Source organism: Hevea brasiliensis, chromosome 9, assembly GCF_030052815.1.
Source record: "Hevea brasiliensis isolate MT/VB/25A 57/8 chromosome 9, ASM3005281v1, whole genome shotgun sequence".
NCBI lineage: Eukaryota > Viridiplantae > Streptophyta > Magnoliopsida > Malpighiales > Euphorbiaceae > Hevea > Hevea brasiliensis.
In genome coordinates, this window is record NC_079501.1 from 89,776,627 (window position 1) to 89,795,654 (window position 19,028).

Consider the following 19,028-nt stretch of genomic DNA (forward strand, 5'->3'; position numbering starts at 1 on the left):
AATCCTGATGGTTCTGTGGCTAGGTTAAAAGCACGCCTTGTAGCAAAAGGATATGCTCAGACATATGAGGTTTATTACTCTGACACTTTTTCTCATGTAGCTAAACTTACTTCTATTCGCTTGTTTATCTCTTTAGCAGCTATATATGATTGGCCCCTGCATCAATTGGATATCAAGAATGCTTTCCTTCATGGTGATCTTCAAGAGGAAGTGTATATGGAGCAACCACCTGGATTTGTTGCTCAGGGGGAGTTGGGTAAAGTTTGTAGGCTTCGGAAGTCTCTTTATGGCTTGAAACAAAGTTCTAGGGCATGTTTTGGGAGATTCAGTGAAGCAGTACAGGAATTTGGTATGCAAAAGAGTAAGTGTGATCACTCAGTATTTTATAGGCAATCTGAGGCTGGTCTAATTCTCCTGGTAGTCTATGTGGATGACATTGTCATCACTGGGAGTGACTCTGCAGGTATTTCATCTCTTAAAACCTTCCTCCAAACCCAGTTTCAGACCAAAGATTTGGGATTGTTAAAGTATTTCTTGGGTATCAATGTTATGAGAAGTAAGAAAGGTATTTTCTTGTCTCAAAGAAAATATGTCCTCGATCTATTGACAGAGACAGGAAAATTAGGTGCTAAGCCTTGTAGTGCACCAATGACTCCAACTTTACAACTGTTAGCAGGGAATAGTGAGTTGTTTGAAGATCCAGAGAGATACAGGAGATTGGTAGAAAAATTGAACTACCTTACAATCACTCGTCCCGACATTGCTTATGCCGTTAGTGTGGTAAGTCAGTTTATGTCTTCCCCAACTGTTGCTCATTGGAAAGCCTTGGAACAAATCTTGTGGTATCTGAAGGGCGCTCCAGGAAGAGGTTTGCTATATGGTAATCATAAGCATTTGAATGTTGAATGTTTTTCAGATGCCGACTGGGCTGGATCTAAGGTTGACAGGAGGTCAACTACTGGATATTGCGTTTTTGTTAGAGGAAATTTGGTGTCTTGGAAAAGCAAGAAGCAGAGTGTAGTTTTTCGATCTAGTGCTGAATCCGAATACAGAGCCATGGCACAATCAGTATATGAGGTAATGTGAATACTTCAATTACTAGATGAGACAGGTTTTAAGACCTCCCTGCCTGCGAAATTGTGGTGTGATAATCAAGCTGCTCTCCATATTGCTTCTAATCCGGTGTTTCATGAGCGGACCAAACATATTGAGATTGATTGTCACTTTATTCGTGAAAAGATTCAAAAACAGATCATCTCAACAGGACACATCAAAACTGGAGAGCAGTTAGGAGATATTTTCACAAAAACTCTGAATGGAGCTAGGATTGACTACATTTGTAACAAGTTGAGCATGATTAACATCTATGCTCCAACTTAAGAGGAGTGTTATGGAAAGTCAATCACTATATTATTTCTCTATATATTTTGTATTCTGTATTCCTATTTAGGATTTCTTATTTAGGATTTCTTCCTAATTAGTAGAACACAATTATATGAATCAATTGTATATATATACCCATGTACAGATTAATTGAAATTAAGGAGAATCATCTCTTTCTACAATTAGAAGACTTTTGTCCCTGTTGAAAAAATGAACACCATCAGAATCCTATTGTCATGTGCAGCAAATCTTGAGTGGGAATTACAGTAATTTGATGTTTAGAATTTTTTTTGCATGGAGACTTAAGAGGAGAAAGTGTGTGGAGATTTCTCCTGGATTTGATGATGATAATAAAACCAAAGGGAAAGCTTGCAGGTTGAAAAAGGCATTGTATAGTCTGAAGCAATCACCTAGAGTATAGTTTGATAGATTCAGTAAGGCCATAATATCTTTTGGGTACGATCAAAGCAGCGCATATCATAGTCTATTTATGAAACACTGTAGAAGTAAAATCACATTGCTTATTATTTATGTTGATGACATAATTGTAACATGAGATGATAAGGAGGAAATTGCCCATTTGAAGAAACTCTTGGCTCAAGAGTTTGAGATTAAAGATTTGGGTAAATTAAGGTACTTTCTTGGTATAGAGGTTGCTAGATTAGACAAAAGAATCTTTATATCTCAAAGGAATTATATTTTAGACCTCCTAGAAGAAATAGGAATGTTGGATTGTAAACTTGCAACCAATAGAATTTAGCAATAAAGTTGAAAGTAACAGTGTTATACCTCAAGCTTAAAAGCAGTTCTATTAACAATATAAAGTCAAGCAAGACTATTTAAGTCACTGAATACTTAGTAGTTACATAGCTTGTAAAGTCAATGTAGTTAAAATCATGAAAACTAGTGCAGTAATGGAATGAAGCACAAAGATTGAAGTCCCAAACATTTGAGAAGATAAAACTGAGAAAAAAAATTTAAAAAATTAAGGGTTGCTGCAAAAAGGTACCTCAAGCAAATCTTTCTCAAGTCGTTCCTTCAACTGTTGCATTGATGCTGTGCCACCAGCAAGCTATATCAGAAGGAAACACAAGGGACCAAATCAATACATAATATCACAATGAATCATCAACAAAGTTGCTTCCACCAAGTAATATAAACTGATGAACCTAAATACCACACATTTCTTCTTTTTCTTTCTCTGTTTCTTTTCTTTTTCTTATAATCTAAAATTCACAGAACTAACTGCATAGCTGCATGAGATAATCAGCCATTAAATTTGCTGTAGAAGATGCTATGTAATCAAGAGAGAGAGAGAGAGAGAGAGAGAGAGAGTATGGGTAGAACTAGTTTAGTGGTACTCTTCACCCCATTCCCTGCTGGAACCGTTTTCATTTTTGTTAAATGCATAAATGACAGACTAGCATCCTAGAGATTGATATCCAAAAGCAGAGGCATTAGAAAAGTTCTCAATTTTTGAAATTGTTAAATAAGTGATTTCCCAGATAAAGCAACATATGGCTGATTTTATTTGCTGATGGTCACAAAATATAAAAGTTAGCTTAACAACTCCCTTCCCCAGAAACAACAGAAGCGGAAAAAGAATTAACTGCAAAAAGAATCCCCAGACCCTAATCACCCTTATAATTATCAGATGTAGTCAAGACATTTTGTTCTCTCCTTTGAATCCAGAAGGCTCACAAAGCTGATAGCAGGCTTAGTTTTCAGCATGACTTACAACCACTTTAATAAGAATGAATAACGTGTCATCACTGATTAAAAAAGGTACACACCAACAAGCACACACATGTTGCACATGCATACATGTAATCTATATATATATATATATATATATATATATATATATATATATATACACACTATGCCATTTAACTTTTCCAGGGAGAGGAGAGAGAGAGAGAGTCACTTTTATAAAGGACAGTTCTTTATTTCTTCGTATTTGAATAGTTCACTTTTACCAAAGGCGGCTTAGCTAGTGTAAGTAGACATGCTTGCAAGATTTATCATGCACAAAGATCTCAACAACTTACATGACTACCAAATCCAACCAGGATAATAAAAAATAAAGAGAAATTAACTATCATATTGTGTTTACCAGTATACTGCTAAACAGTTCCCTCCGAATATCCACATCACACCTATTAATGCTCTCTATCACCTGCAAACATTAGAAAAAAAAACTAATTAACTGAATGCCAAGGGAAGGATACTAGATATTTAAGTCCAAACATCCTACAGTTAAAAATCATGAATTTACCATTTGTGGCAAACCACGAACATTAGGAGCAATCTCCGCAAAACTCTCCATACCAGGAATTGTCTGATAGTCAGAAACAAAACAAGATAATGGCATGTGAGCATTTACTGAAAAACATTACAGCAACTGAAATAGCCAACAAACTGAATATGTTCACAAAACCATTATTATATATAACTAAAAGAGGGAACACTTTTACTGTTCCTAAGAAGAACAGTAAAAGTACTCCCTTACCCCTCTCTTTCTTTCCAATTCAAGCACACTTATGCATATACATTATTTTTATATACCAAATCTATTACCATAAACCTATTTTTAAAAACAAGGGAGATATACAGAGTTGCTCAAATTATAGGGAAATTAAACTCATGAGCCATACTATGAAGTTATGAGAGAGAGTTATAGAACATCGACTACGTCATGACACTTCTATCTCTCCCAATCAATTTGGCTTCATGCCCGATCGTTCAACTATGAAAGCGATCTTTCTTATTAGAAGCTTGATGAATAAATATAAAGATGTGAAGAAAGATCTACATATGGTTTTTATCTATTTGGAGAAAACTTATAATAGTGTTCCAAGAGATATCTTATGGAAAGTGTTAGAACAAAATAGAGTATCTATTAGGTACATACAAGTGTTGAAAGATATGTATGAAAGAGCAACTACTATTGTGATCACAATGGGAGGGGATACAAGAGATTTTCCTATCTCAGTTGGATTACATCAAGGTTCAGCTGTAAGCCCTTACCTTTTTACATTAGTTCTAAATGCATTGACGAAACATATATAAAAAAAGTATCCCTTAGTGCATGATGTTTGCGTATGATATAGTTCTGATAGATGAGACGTGAGAATGAGTCAATAGAAAGCTAGAGCATTGGAGAAGTACTTTAGAGTCAAAGGGTTTTAAGTTAAGTAGAACGAAGACAAAATACATGCATTGCAAGTTCAGTGAAAGCCGAACTGGTGATAGGGAATGAGTTAGTTTAGATGGAGTGATATTGCCCCAAAGTAATCACTTTAAATATCTTGGCTCAATCCTTCAAGTAGATGGAAGATGGGAGGAGGATGTTAGTCATAGAATTAAAGCCGGGTGGTTGAAATGGAGACGTGTCACGGGAGTTTTATGTGATCTCAAGATTCCTAATAAGTTGAAAGGAAAATTTTACCGTACAGCCATACGACCGGCCATGTTATATAGTACTGAGTGTTAGGCAATAAGAGAGTCGTATGTGTCTAAGATAAGAGTTGCGGAGATGAAAATATTAAGGCAAATGAGTGACCATACTAAACTAGATAAAGTCAGCAATGAGAGTATTAGAGAAAAGGTAGGAGTGGCGCCAATTGAGGATAAGTTGAGAGAAGGGAGGTTGAGGTGATTTAGTCATGAAATGTAGACATATAAAGGCTCCAGTTAGACAAGTAAAGCACATTGGGTTAGAGGATAAAAAAGAAGGGGTAAACCTAAACTGACTTGGAGGAGAGTAGTACAACATGACCTTGAAGTATTACACATTTCTGAGAATTTAACTCAAAATCGTTTAGAGTGGAAAAAGAGAATCCATATAACCGACCCCAATAAATTTTTGGGATAAAGGTTTAATTAAGTTGAGTTGAATACTATTATTATTGTCTTCTTTTGTAACTAGATTCTATAATTAATTTTTTTCAATTATCAAATTATATTTTATTTGATGTATTATAATAAGTATATAATATTTATAAGCAAATAATAAATATTATATTAACAATATTAGTTAATCTTAAACTAAATTACGCATATATAACTGATATGTAATATAATGAAAAATTAAAACTTTATTTTAATTAAATTGACTAAATAATTTTTATAATTATTGATATATAATAGTCTTATTTAGAAAATGCAAGTTTAATATTTTATATTTTTATAAATTAAAATTGGATATTTTTTCTTTTTCATTTTTATTTTAAACTATTCTTTTTCCGGCTTTTTTTTTTTGTCATGGGCAAAGCAAATGGTAAATTTCTTTTAGTGCAAAATTTTTTTTTAATGAGTACAGCAAATGGCAACACAAAAAGAAATGATAAACAGTAAAAGTGATAATCACTCTCATTTAATCAAGTTTTTATTCTATTTTTGTAACTTTTATACATTAATTTAAGACAAATTTTTTAACTTTTTGCTTATTACCATCATTAATTACAAATATAGTTATGCATATCATTTTGTTTGTATATAAAAAAATAATGTCTTTGAATTGTTAAGACCTATATATATATATACATATATATATATATGGATTATTGTGAAATATTGTGCCAACCCACGGGTAACATGCTTGTTTGCACCTAAAGATTGAGTCCAACTCAAACATTAAACATGTCATGCAAAAATCAGAATCATAAGTTACATAACATTAGCAACAAGTGCATGATAATTCAGAAGTCCCAACGAGCAATTGGTAAACATTAACAAATCAAATGACAATTAATGCCTCTTTACATCTAATAAAATTGAAATTGAAAAAAGGGAACATCAAATTTCATGACCACATAGCACTCAAAAGTTTTATCAGATTAATTACATAAATTTCACAAGCAATAGATTCAAATCTCGCTAGAGGCCTTAACATTATCTATCCCATGATTCAATAATAAAATAAACACCAAAAAAAACTAGGTCCTAAAGATTTTCTTAAGAGTACAACTGAATAAATTACAAGCAAATGATAGGCCAAGAAACTTAAGATCCCCCCTCAACAACAAATAGGATAGAAAAGGAAACCATTTAGGTATTAATTCAATGTCCAGGTAAATGTGATCAAAATTCATGGCATATGACCCAAAACACTTCATATCAGGCCAAAAATAAATAAATAAATACAAATGATACCAGTACCACAAGAAAATTACATGAATAAAATGGTAAATAAAATAAAAGGAATGTTCCCCCTCCATCTAACTGTGTTATGCACAATTTGTGTTTTTGGAATTTTCAGAAAATGTACAATTTGCAATTTTCAATGTATAATTCTAGTGCTAGAAATTTGCCCTCAATCAGCGCCAGTGGTCTGTGTAGGTAACTAAAGAAATAATCTTATGGAAAGTTACAGGAATTTAAATATTTCTCCAACAAATGTGAATAGAGTGATGGATAGTCCAGTAAAAAGGTACATTTGCGAGTGACGAAAAAGTTGGAATGGACAGAATATGACAGAATAGCATCTTGAATGTTGATGAGCCACACACCTGAGCCAAGGACGGATTGAATAGAATATCTGGAATCTTGAATCTATCAGCTCCTATTTCAATTGTCCTATTTTGCATTAGAAAATCCAAGATCAGACAAATAACTAATAATCATTATAGAAACACAAACCAAAAGGTACTCAACCAGTATCACACTATGATACAAGATATTGCAATAGACTTACTGGCCATCAGGAAGCTCATATGGAGTCATTGGAATATTTGAATATGCACTTTCTGAATTTATAAGGGGAAAGAGGGGGAGAGAGAGCAAGGTTAGCATGGTCGAAGTTTCGATACGTTGAATGCAATTTAAGTTTCAATGAAAAAGGAAAATTTTATAAAGCTTTACATGTACAACTACAATGTTGCAATGCAACCAACATAACCACAAAACAGAATTTTTCATCACAGCAGAAGAGGTCATGAATGTGAAGATCATGAACTCCCTGGCTTCTTAATTTTGTGCATTTTCTGGGATTCTCATTGACCAATTTCGAAACAAGAAGCCATCTCATCCACTCTGGACTTTTTGAAAAGCAAAGACACTTTGTAAATTTTGGCATACATTGACAAGTCAAAGAATATTTTCAGCAGAAATTCAAAAAAAGTTTTAAGCAAAATGTTTGCACACAATAACACAAATCTCCACACATGCCATCCAGACAATGCAAGCAGAAGCCGTCATAGGAGATTTGGTGCAGGTCTCAATGACCAAATTTCCATCAGCTTTGCTTGATCCTGGATCATCACCCCTTCAAACACTGAACACTACAACAGTACAATTTCACTCAAAGACAAAGCCAAGTATATATAAGAAACCTGGGTTCAAACTCCACCATAGTTATTAAAGGCGTGCCTGAGGCTCAAGGCTCACCAGGCTCGAACCCTATCGCCTTATGCGCCTAGGTGTGCGCCTTTGTTCCAGGCACAAGGTTCTAGAAAGGCATGCTTTCTTTATTTTTATCTTTAGCGAGCACTTTCATTAGCAAAAAAGACAACCACTTAAACTCAAACCAGCAAACCCAATTCAAGACATATGCCAAAGGAAAAAAAAAGAAAAGCATCACATTTATTTGATTTTTGTGAACTTTTTAAATTTTTTACTTTTGCGCCTCACCTCACTCAGGCGCGCGCCTGAGCCTTGAGCCTTGCGCCTAGGCTCCAGGACTCCTTGGCGCCTTAGAGTGCCTTGAGCCTTTAATAACTATGAACTCCACAAACCAAACTTTTCATAGATCATTGATTTGAAGTACCAAAGTGTCTAAACATATGTCTGAGTATCCTATTATTCTAAAGAAAAATGAAAAGCGAAAAGAACTGTGAAATCAAATATTGACTAGGACCAGAAAAACCTTCCAAAGTATTAGCTGAACTTCTAGAACAACACATGTCGGCACATTCACACACAGCCTCAGCAGAGAGAGAGAGAGAGAGAGAGAAGAGAAGGGGGGTAGGGGCGGTATCACAAACTATTTCCGCATAAACCAAAGAAGATACACAGAATCACAAACTATGTCCACATAAACCAAAGAAGATACACAGACTGACCATAATAAAATACAATTTGAAGGTGATGTATTTTGAATGACTCAAGTAATCTCAATAAACAAAACTCACAAGCAATCAGGCATTGGAAAATGCAAAAATGAAAAGGAGACAGACCATCATAGGGTGTGTCCGGGGCTCGACACACACATTCCTTGATATCACCTGCAATGACCCTCTGTTTCCAAAGAAAAGTTCAGTAGATGTGACAAAAGATGCCATCTACACAAGGATAAACACATGGAATCAGTCACAGACCTGTGAGTAAAATCTGTAGCTTTCAGTTGTATTTGGAAAATCAAGATCCACTATCTGTGAGGTTCAGAAAAAATGTCAGACACAATGTCAAAAGCAGATACCAAACAATAGACATGATTTCACTGGCAACTTAAAGCAACTGAGTGATACTTAGGTCAGAATACACAATGAAGAAATGAAACAAAATGATGTTCATTTCACAAAAGAAAAATGGGACAAACTAATATTATCAGTATACAGTTAGTTAATTCGTCATGCAAGTTACCCCAGCCCATTTACAGCACAGTGGCAAGGATGAGAGAAGGCACAACTCTCACAGTCCTAATCAAATTCTAGGAACCTGAAAAGTAGTATTAAAGTTTTAGCAGTATGGAATTAACTTCAAGATTTCATGCCCTTAGTTTAAAGTAGCACCAACCATTATACGTTCAGATAAAAAAACGGCCTCTTTCTTCTGACCAAGTAGATATATTCATAAAGAAAATGAACATTCTTAGGACATTGAATTTAATTTGACTTTCTTTCAAAGGCGCTTAAAACTTCCAAATTGTGTAACTTCTGGAACTGTGATTTGGTTTATAAATCAATACTCAAGAATGACATACAAAAAAACTTCACAAACAGGTACTGTTACCTTATTTTCACTGTTCACATTTCCAATAACAGCCCACATCATCTTCCTTTTCCAGCCAATCCTAGAACTCATTTAACCAGTCAAATACACCTTATAAACCCAAATTTCTCCGCAGATAGATCTCAACCAATTCAAAATATCAGAGACCTAACTCCTTTTTTCAATAAAGTCTAAGCATTAACCAATGAGCTTTAGCTCAATGTAGGGATGGCCACGATTCAGGAACCGCCGGTTACAGTTCCTGAACCGCCGGTTTAGGTTCAATGAAATCATGAACCTGAACCAAGCCGTTAGAGAACAGTTTGAAAAACAGTTCCTGAACTGTCGGTTCCGGTTCGAGCCCCGGTTTAAAACGGTTTGAAAGGCAGTTAGAAAAAGGACGGTTCAAGACAGTTTGGGAGCGGTTTAAGAGTAGCTTAGACAAAAAAAATTTGATAAAAATTTTATTAATTCAGAATTTAAGTTATATTTATAAAAATATTTTAATTTTTCTTAGAAATCTTTCAATCAAAATAACATAAGAAAAAAAAGAAAGAAAATAATTTATCTTTAAGAAAAATTTAATAAATAAAGACGTGAGCCTGATTAAAAAACTAGAGATGAAATTAGTTTTTTTAAAGAAATTAAGAAATTAGCAAAAAGTTTATGAACTTAATTTTGCCGATGTATCCCTTTAGGATTTAAAAAAATCAAAATTTCTAATTCTATTACTTGCCTTTTTTTCAAAAATTATATGATAATTGATAATTAGAAAAGTATAAAAGAGGAAAAAAAAATTAAAATAGAGGGTATTGGAAATTTTATTGAGGATATAAAATAATAACAAAGTAATTGAGATAGTATTGAAAATTTCAGTGAGTATATAAAATAATAAAGTAGGAAAATTGAGAGAGTACTAAAAATTAAAAGGAGATTAGAAAATAATTATTTAGAGAAATTGAGAGAAATTGAAAAAGTATTAATAATTGAAGAGAGTGTAGAGAATAATTGTGTAAAAAATTAATGATATATATAAATGAATTAGGAGTAAGGTAAGATATTTATTGAATTTTTTTGTATTTAAATCGCATGTTTAGTCCGGTTCAGAACAGTCGGTTCAATCCGATTCGGAATCGCTGGTTCACGGTTCCTGAAAAATATGAACCCGAACCAAACCGCATAAGGACGGTTTCGGTCCGGTTCAAAACCGGACCGTGGCCACCCCTAGCTCAATGGTGTTAGAGTCGTATCTAGAGTTATAAGGTCTCAAGTTTGAACCTAATTGGAGCCCAATTAACCCAAAAAAAAAAAAAAGAAAAAAGTCTAAGCATTAAACTGTCCAATTATCTAGCCGTAGCACACATAGGACGCCAGCAATGTCAAAATAACTCATTATCCCGCCATAAACCCAAACTTCTCAGCATCAATCATTGCAATGTCAAAGCAGTGTGACGGAGAATTCTAAATATGTCTCTCCCTCTCTGTGAGTATAGAAGAATATGATAGCGAATTAAATAATGTCAATGCAAAATAACTGTCAATGGCACTTTTAAAGCACCTGAAACTCGCCTGGCCTGATTTCCTTTCTCTTGAAAGAGTACCTGGGCTTTATCTGCAAAGCCCAAAAAGATATACAATATATTAAAGAGATAAAATAAAGATTAATTACATAGTCTCACTAAATTAACTTGCTTTTCAAAGAAAAAATTCAAAGATGTAGATGCCATCACTTACTGTGATACCTTTACTCTCCAAGCTTTTCACCAAGCAATCAGTAAGAAATTCTCCTCCTACTGGAGAAGAAGCCACTGCCTATTATCACAAGGAGGAAAAGTTCATTAGTCTGTCACAGGCTGATAAATTTGTATTAAACCTTTGCCATATTTAAAAAACAAAAACTTAACCAAATTTACATTATCATGATAAAATCTTGATATTCACCAAACGAAGAAAAAAAGTATTATAACAGACAAGTTCCAAATAATTAGAAAAGGAAACATGATTTGAGAAAAAAATATATAATAACATTAAAAAAGGCCATGGACATTTTTTCAGCTAGTAAAGGCCATTAAATAGTACCCTTTGAAAATCACTACCATAATGGCCATTACACTTCAGACCTTTCTGCTTCACTGTTATAGTAGTTTTTTTATTTTTATTTGGATTTACTACAAAGTAACTTATCAACCACCACTCCTGGGCAATATTATAATTGCACTTGTTAACTTTTACATCTAGTCTTGTTAGATTAGCTAGTTCTATCCAGTGCTTTACCAATAACAAGTCATTATTTTGAATATAGATTGTCTAAATTCTCTGAAAGCATTAATGTTCTAGAATTTTAGTTAACATTTAAGAATCTTGCTAATTTGTGCATTAGATGTACTTTGCTAGTCCAAACATGAATTTCACATCATTACGTTCACAAATGTTACATAACATCTGACACAGCCTGTTTCCAAAGCATGGTGACCATGAAAGGAAAAATAGTTAATAAGTTGTTCATGGAAAGATAATGAAGAAAACAAGGTTGAAACTGTCGCAAAAAGATCAACAAAGTAATTCTCCATTTTTTTTCTGTTTAGCAACCACAACACAAGTTAAACAAAATATAGCAGTAACATTATCTCTATGCATGTTTAGGACAATTCATGTTTGCACATGTTGCAGCCAGGACATATTCATAATTGTTTATAGAACGCAGAGAAATGACCTGCAATCATCTAAAACAACAAGATAACCAAATGATACCTCCATGCACACTTACAGAATTCAAGACTTCACAAATCATTGGTTCACTAACAGAAGGGGCACAACACCAAGCACAAGAAAACTGAAGAAGATCACAGTAATACAAAGACAAGGGCATAGATATTAAAATGATTGACAAATCTTCATCTGACTTACAAAGGGAAGGAATGACAATCGGTATAAAATCCATCAAATTTGATAATTTTCAATGGAAAATCACAACAATCTCGGGAATACTAAAGCAAAATGTGGAGATTATGTATTTTTCTTACAGTACAGCTCAGTCAAATATCAAGAACAAGAAGTTAAAATGGCAAGGACTAAAACATAGTTCAACTTATTTTAGAAAATTCAAACACAAATATTATTATCCAAATTATAATTATTTGGCAAGTTGTACAACACTTGAACATAAAAGGAGAAATACCTTTTGGAGGACATAACCATCATGCACAGGAGCAACTGTAGTTGATCCTCCACCACTAGAAAGTAGAAACAGCACCATTTTATCAAAGTTGCTTATCATTTATGATTTAACAAAAAGTATCTAGTACACCAAAATAGGATCTAAGGGAAACCAAAGGCACAAGACATTCTTATTGAAAATAAAACTGTTCCAATCCCCAAAAGCAATCTTGAAAATTTAGCCATTATTATGAGCAAAATAGCACCATTTTATAGAAGCTATGCGCTGTCTAATGTAAGTAACATGAAGCCCAAGAAAACACAAGAAATAATAACAACAACAATATTTTAAATTGTACCTATCAACAACTAGTGAGGTCGGACGTCCTGATGCAAAAGATGTGAGAACCTGCAATTGAGAAACTCTTCAATTTGACAAATAAATACCATGCTAACTTGTCATAAGGAGAGGAATCAGAGCAAAAAAATTAAATAGGATTCTCATCAATTGTGTGCAAAAGACAAAGTGAAACAAGTTGGAGATATAAACACTGGATGGACTAAAGACATACAGCATTCTTGGCCAAAAATAATGCTGGAACATTGTACTTTTCAAACATAAGCTCTGCTGTCCTGTCAGAAATAGAACAAGTCAAACATCAAGAACAAGTACTAAAGCCGTATGAAGCAACAGATGGAGGAAAAAGGAATTCCCCTTTTTGAACATGTAAGTCCAAAATAAAAATTTTTCATTTTTATAAAATTTCTTATCAATGTGAGAGCAGACTTGATTGGGTTGCTTTAAATATAATGATTTGATTGACGTCAAAACCTTAAAAATGATAACTTTATGCAAAGAAAAAATGCTGAACCGTAGAAAAGATGAAAGCCTTTTGACTCAAGACTGTATCATCACACTTTGCATCAATTAAAGCAACAAGGCCATTTTTTGAATTGCTTGCTTTGGGTTGTACTTATCTTTTATCAAGCATAACTTCTTCCAGTTAGATAACTGTAAGATTTATTTAAGCAAATAAATGATGTTGAACCAAATGACAAAAGAACAGAACCTAAATAAGTGAACAGATACATACATTTCAAACTACTATGTATAAATAATAAACAGATTATATCCCATGAAAAATTTGCTACAACATACAAAGTATTTTTCTACCCTGAATCAATTGCATTTTCAATTGTCATCCATAAAATAAGGACATCCAAGTTCAATTATTTGATTTAATTTCTAGTATCAAAAGATTTACAATTTTAAAATATTGATGTAGAACTAGTCTCAAACAGAGTTGGATGGCAAAAAATGATCCTTTTAGCAGACCCCAACTAGTTTGGAATTAAGACTTAGTTGTTGTTGTTCCAATTACTGCGAGAGGAAAAAATGGATATTGCATAACTAGGCTAAACATGGGACCACATGAGTGCTCATGACTAGTTGGCAGCACAAAAAGGACTACTTAACAATAAAATACTATAATAAACATATTATGCACATCATTCTTTACCTAATAGTAGAATATGCTAATTAACAACAAAGTAAACAAGCTGTAGTGTAAAAGCATAATAAACCAACCTGTTAAGTCAATCATTCACATATTTATAGTAACCATCATGAATAACAAAAATATATATTCTGGCAATTGCCATTGACAAAAAAAGATTTATTATATCCAGTATAAAACATTGCACGTTGACAGATCACCTCTCTCTCTGCTGTTGAGTGTTGGAAGAAGGTTCTGCAAGCAGCATAGGATGCTCCTTAGGATCAATCAACAGACATTCCCTAAAGATAGTAATATTACTTTAATTAAATGATTAATGAAAAAAAAAAGAAAAAAAATTAATATTTACAATCTTGTTAATCAGCTATTACCTTAAAGCATGGTCCCATATGCTATCCACCATATCCCAGTCAACAACAACTCCATCTTTTATAGGTGATAACACCTGGTGAAAAGGCAGAAAACGAAAGGAAAATACTATTACCGAACATTATATGGTGAACAGATATCCTGACCAGTCTTCCCAACAATATTTAGAAGACTGACCTCCATATGGTCCCGACGAAATCCTACAGCTTGAGATCCTACATATAATTTTTGTTTGCCCTTGCCCTTTTCAGAGTCTTTGATATTGTTCTTAGACTCTACAGAAGAGGTCTTCTCATTATTAGCAGTGTCATCAATATCCATTTGATCAATTGATCCAACAACCTGAGAAGTCATAAGAATGTATCAAAATAAAAGATTGACTACTGTCCTAGCTATCATAGAGCAAATGTACAAAAAGGGATCTCAATTAGGTTTACTAATAACAACAATGGGAATCAATTTATATTTACACAAAGCTGAATAGAGAATATCGAATCTAATTATCATATGTCCAAGTCCAAAAATGCAACTTTTTATAGTGCACAGACAATCAAGGATAGATCACTGTAACTATAGCATTGCAAACGGCTAGCATGTTGGGAGTATACAAGGCCACAGCTCTTAAATCAAAACTAAACTTGCACATCTAAAATATCTACTAGGCCAAATCAAAACTAAACTTGCACATCCAAAATATCTACTAGGCCAAAACTGAACTGAAGGGGAACTAACTTACCACCAAAATGGAAATTCCCAATGCTTGAAAAATCATTTCTACATTATCCAAAAAGGGCATAAGGATCTGCATTCAATATAAAGTTCCACCAGCCTTATTATGTCATGCAGAGTGGCATGGGAATGCTATGTCAACATGGTGGACCCTGGTTATCACCACCTTGTGCAACAGACGTAAAATCCTATCTTAACCACAACCTTCAAACAAGAAAGAGTCCAGTCCATCTGTAATCAACAGTTATACCTAGAGCGAATGCAATAGCACTAAATGCATATGGTTCTCTGTAAGACAGGGCTGGAAACCAAACTTTTCAAGATCACAAATTGATACATCCTTTTCAACATGACCAGGCAACTGATTTTCCATATGAAAGGAACTCTCATCAACAGCAGAGGCAAAATTCATTAATCTCCTCAAAGCACCAGTGGTGGGAGTTTTGTTAGTGTGACAGTAACTTAGCTATAACTCTTGACCTCACCTTCTCGCAGATGGTGTCAGTGAGAGCAACTCTTTTATCCCCCCCCATTGACCTCCTTTTTTAGATAGAATCTTCAAAGAGTGGAAGGAAGCAAGTGCACATTCTCTTAAGCTGTTAACTTCTCTCATTTCACTGTCTTGGGCATAAAAGTGCCAAAGGCCAGAGTAAGGACAAGGCTTTATGAACCCAACCAAAGTCAACCCTTTCAAATTTCAGTAACATCAAATGGCACAGTTATCTCTGCTAAAAATAGTATCTTTCTTTTTATGAATTAGCATAAAATTATGTTCCCGACGTAGACCATCTACACTACCATACTTGAATTGGAGAATGATGCAAACCGAAGGGAGATTTGAACTAGAAAGGGAAGAAACACAGAAGAATTACAGGGAGAGAAGAATGAAAAGAAGAATCTCAGAGAACGAAGATCTTTATTCATCATACACACTGAATTACAGAAGTACTTCCTTCTTTATATGACCAGGAGCTAACCATTGAATCTCTTCCTGTCTAACAGTCTAACAACTCTCACCTATTAATATTAGACACATATTAATACCTCCCCCTCAAGCTTCCTTGCCCTCAAGGAAGAAAACTGAAAAACACTACTTAAAAAACAAAATCTCTGCTACAACTATCAGCATATATCTAAGTAATATTTGCAGTGAAAAGTATTTAATTGAAGGCTTGAAGCTGAATCCTTGCAATTTTGAAGAGCTAAAAAAACACAGGAAAATAGAAACTTGTGCTGCAGAATTCCACTTCATCTTGCATGCATTTGATCATTCCCAAATGCCCAATTGAATCTTGGTTTAATCTTTGTTTCATCTTGCATTTAATCTGCCACAAAAATAGCTTTAGCCTTGGTTCTTGCTCATCAGCCAAAACTTCTTGTTCAAAGAGAGTGAGTTAATCACCTGCATGGTCATCATCTTCTTTACCATTAACGAGAGCTGCTTCTACATAAATCCCTTCCTATGCAGTAAAGAAAGAATTCTTAATTCTATTCTCTTGAATTAAATTCACCTCCCAGTTGGCGAACATGTCAGATTCAACCTGAATCTTCGAGGATGTAATCTCATGGCATGAGAAAATAATGTTGTTAGATTCCTTCTCAGCATTATTGTTGAAATACTGGCCTTCTAAATTGTCATCGATGTTTTCAATTTTTTTATTTGCATCTGCAGTTTTGACATCCATACCCAAGGCTGCAAAAGCACTTATTTCCAACTCCAACCCATTGTCGAGCTTATCATTGTTTTCTCTATCATAATTTTGATTTTGATTTTCATTACTAATCACAGAACAAACACCACAATCTGCAAAATTCTCTCTCATTTGCACCTTCTTTATTAAATTCAACATCATCAATGACTTCCTCATTTCCGACATCATTTATGATGATAACCCATAGTTCTTTGTCACAAATATGATCCAATGTCCACATTTCTTCGCACCACAAACACAAGTCTCTAAATCTTCTATCATTCAGTTCCGATAAAGTTTTTGTAATTGAAAGGGAAGAAAAAATCCAATTTGCGCAAGAAGAACTCAAGAAACAAGAATGTTGGGTTCTTGATGAAGGGAACAGTGAAGATTTTGCAAGAAAGTTCAGAATTTCAGTGGGCAAGTTCAAAAAACAAAGAATCTTATGGGGTTCTATCTCTGGTGGAAAGGAAAGAAAAAAACACCGAAAGTAGGATTGAAAAAGTGAAATAGGTTTCTCTGGAGATGAAGAATTTGATAAGCAGATTCTTCAGAAATTACAAAGAAGAATGGAAGGAAGAATGATAAACAAGAAATTGATGGAAAGAACATAAAAGAGGGAAACCTAGATTCAAGAAAGGAGAAAGAGGAGATGAGACTTACTAGTAGAAATCCATGGCCAAGGATCGTTGGCTCTGATACCACTGATGCAAACCGAAGGGAGATTTGAACTAGAAAGGAAGGAAACACAGAAGAATTACAGGGAGAGAAGAATGAAAAGAAGAATCTCAGAGAGAGAAGATCTTTATTCATCATAAACACTGAATTACAGAAGTATTTCCTTCTTTATATAACCAGCAGCTAACCATTGAATCTCTTCCTGTCTAACAACCTCACCTATTAATATTAGACACGTATCAGAGAACTCAGCAAACAAGAATCACCCTTTTCGGCAAATTATCAGTTCTTATCAGTGAAAATATAAGAATAAGCAAAATTTGAAGTTTGCGAAACCCAATTAGCTTCCTTTTCCCAGAAAAAATAAAAAAGAAAATTCAAAAAAAAAAAATCCACAAGGAAATTTGACAATGCAGCTAAATGTAGTTGAATTGAGAGAGACTCACAGATGGAAACACGGCCTTAGGTGCATCCTCGCCAGCGTAGCCAGCTTTGCAAGTATGCGAGCCCAGGTCAATCACTATAGCTGATACTTCATCTGCGTTCGAAACAGAAAATAACACCTATTACTCATGCAAGCCAACAAAATTACAGTTCATAAACTGGTGAGAGAGACTTGGAGAGATTTTGCACTCACCTCCTCCGTACATGATTGAACGTTTCTTTGAGAGTTCTCTCTAGAACTGAGTAGCCGTTGTTAGGGTTTTAGAAATTAGAAGACGTGGTCGCTGGGTTCAGTGAAGCCGTGGAGTGAAGGTTTGCCAGTTTTGACTTTGGATCGGGTCTTTGAGGTCCATATTACCCTTTTTTTTAATGTTTAATTTAACCCAAATTAATGTATTTTTAATTTTTTATTTAAAATTAATTTAATATAAAATTTATAATTTATGTATTTAATTTCTTGATTTTTAAAATTTAATTTCTTAATTTTAGGTCTAAATTTTTTTAATTTCTTAATTTAAATATAAAAATTTTAATTTTAATTTTTTAATTTTATTAATTTTTTAATTAAATTAAATTTAAATTTTTAAATTAAATTAAATAAAAAAATTAAAAATAATTAAATTAAACTATTCTAATAAATATAAAGATGTAATTGAACATATTTGTTTTTAGCTAAAGTCTATTATACTTTTTTCAGCAATGTGATTATTAATAAAATTTTATACATTATTGATAACTTTAATATTATATTTTTATTATTACCAATTTTTTTCATAATGGGCATTAAACATTATTTTATATTTATTATATGTGTTCGTAATTCTTTTCTGTATCTTTATTTTATTTTTTAACTAATTAAATTTAGCTATTATTATAATTGTATTTTATTTACAATTAAATTTGATTTTTATTTTTCTTTTTTTAGTTTTAAAATATTCTTGTCTTGCTTAAAAACATTTTATATTTTAAAATATGCATCATGCAAAAATCTTTTTGGAATAATTATATCTTATAAGGTATTATGAGATTAAAATTAATATAAAAAATATTAAAATTAAAAAAATATTTATTAAATTCAAATTGGAATAAGATATTTTAAACATTTGTTAAATAAGGTATAGTATAAATA

At 33.3% G+C, this 19,028-nt stretch overlaps 1 protein-coding gene and 1 long non-coding RNA gene across 2 annotated transcripts in view; both read right to left on the reverse strand.

Moving 5' to 3' along the window:
* The window catches only part of LOC110637398 (actin-related protein 4), a 33,070-nt gene extending 14,824 nt beyond the window's left edge, over nucleotides 1-18,246 (reverse strand). Inside the window, exons 1-17 of the mRNA XM_021787487.2 lie at nucleotides 18,093-18,246; nucleotides 17,902-17,993; nucleotides 14,535-14,699; nucleotides 14,360-14,433; nucleotides 14,189-14,269; nucleotides 13,044-13,104; nucleotides 12,831-12,880; nucleotides 12,494-12,548; nucleotides 11,050-11,127; nucleotides 10,874-10,927; nucleotides 8,703-8,756; nucleotides 8,562-8,622; nucleotides 7,082-7,133; nucleotides 6,897-6,963; nucleotides 3,662-3,724; nucleotides 3,500-3,562; nucleotides 2,393-2,455 (exon numbers count right to left, since the gene is read on the reverse strand). Coding sequence (XP_021643179.1) covers nucleotides 2,393-2,455; nucleotides 3,500-3,562; nucleotides 3,662-3,724; nucleotides 6,897-6,963; nucleotides 7,082-7,133; nucleotides 8,562-8,622; nucleotides 8,703-8,756; nucleotides 10,874-10,927; nucleotides 11,050-11,127; nucleotides 12,494-12,548; nucleotides 12,831-12,880; nucleotides 13,044-13,104; nucleotides 14,189-14,269; nucleotides 14,360-14,433; nucleotides 14,535-14,699; nucleotides 17,902-17,993; nucleotides 18,093-18,105 — 1,146 coding nt within the window. The 5' untranslated portion in view covers nucleotides 18,106-18,246. The remainder of the gene's footprint in view (nucleotides 1-2,392; nucleotides 2,456-3,499; nucleotides 3,563-3,661; nucleotides 3,725-6,896; nucleotides 6,964-7,081; nucleotides 7,134-8,561; nucleotides 8,623-8,702; nucleotides 8,757-10,873; nucleotides 10,928-11,049; nucleotides 11,128-12,493; nucleotides 12,549-12,830; nucleotides 12,881-13,043; nucleotides 13,105-14,188; nucleotides 14,270-14,359; nucleotides 14,434-14,534; nucleotides 14,700-17,901; nucleotides 17,994-18,092) is intronic.
* Nucleotides 15,986-17,892, reverse strand: LOC131183287 (uncharacterized). Its single transcript, XR_009151424.1, has 2 exons — nucleotides 16,489-17,892; nucleotides 15,986-16,411 (listed from the first exon to the last, which is right to left on the reverse strand). It is a non-coding gene; the product is annotated as an uncharacterized LOC131183287 (long non-coding RNA).
* Nucleotides 18,247-19,028: the final 782 nt, after the last annotated feature.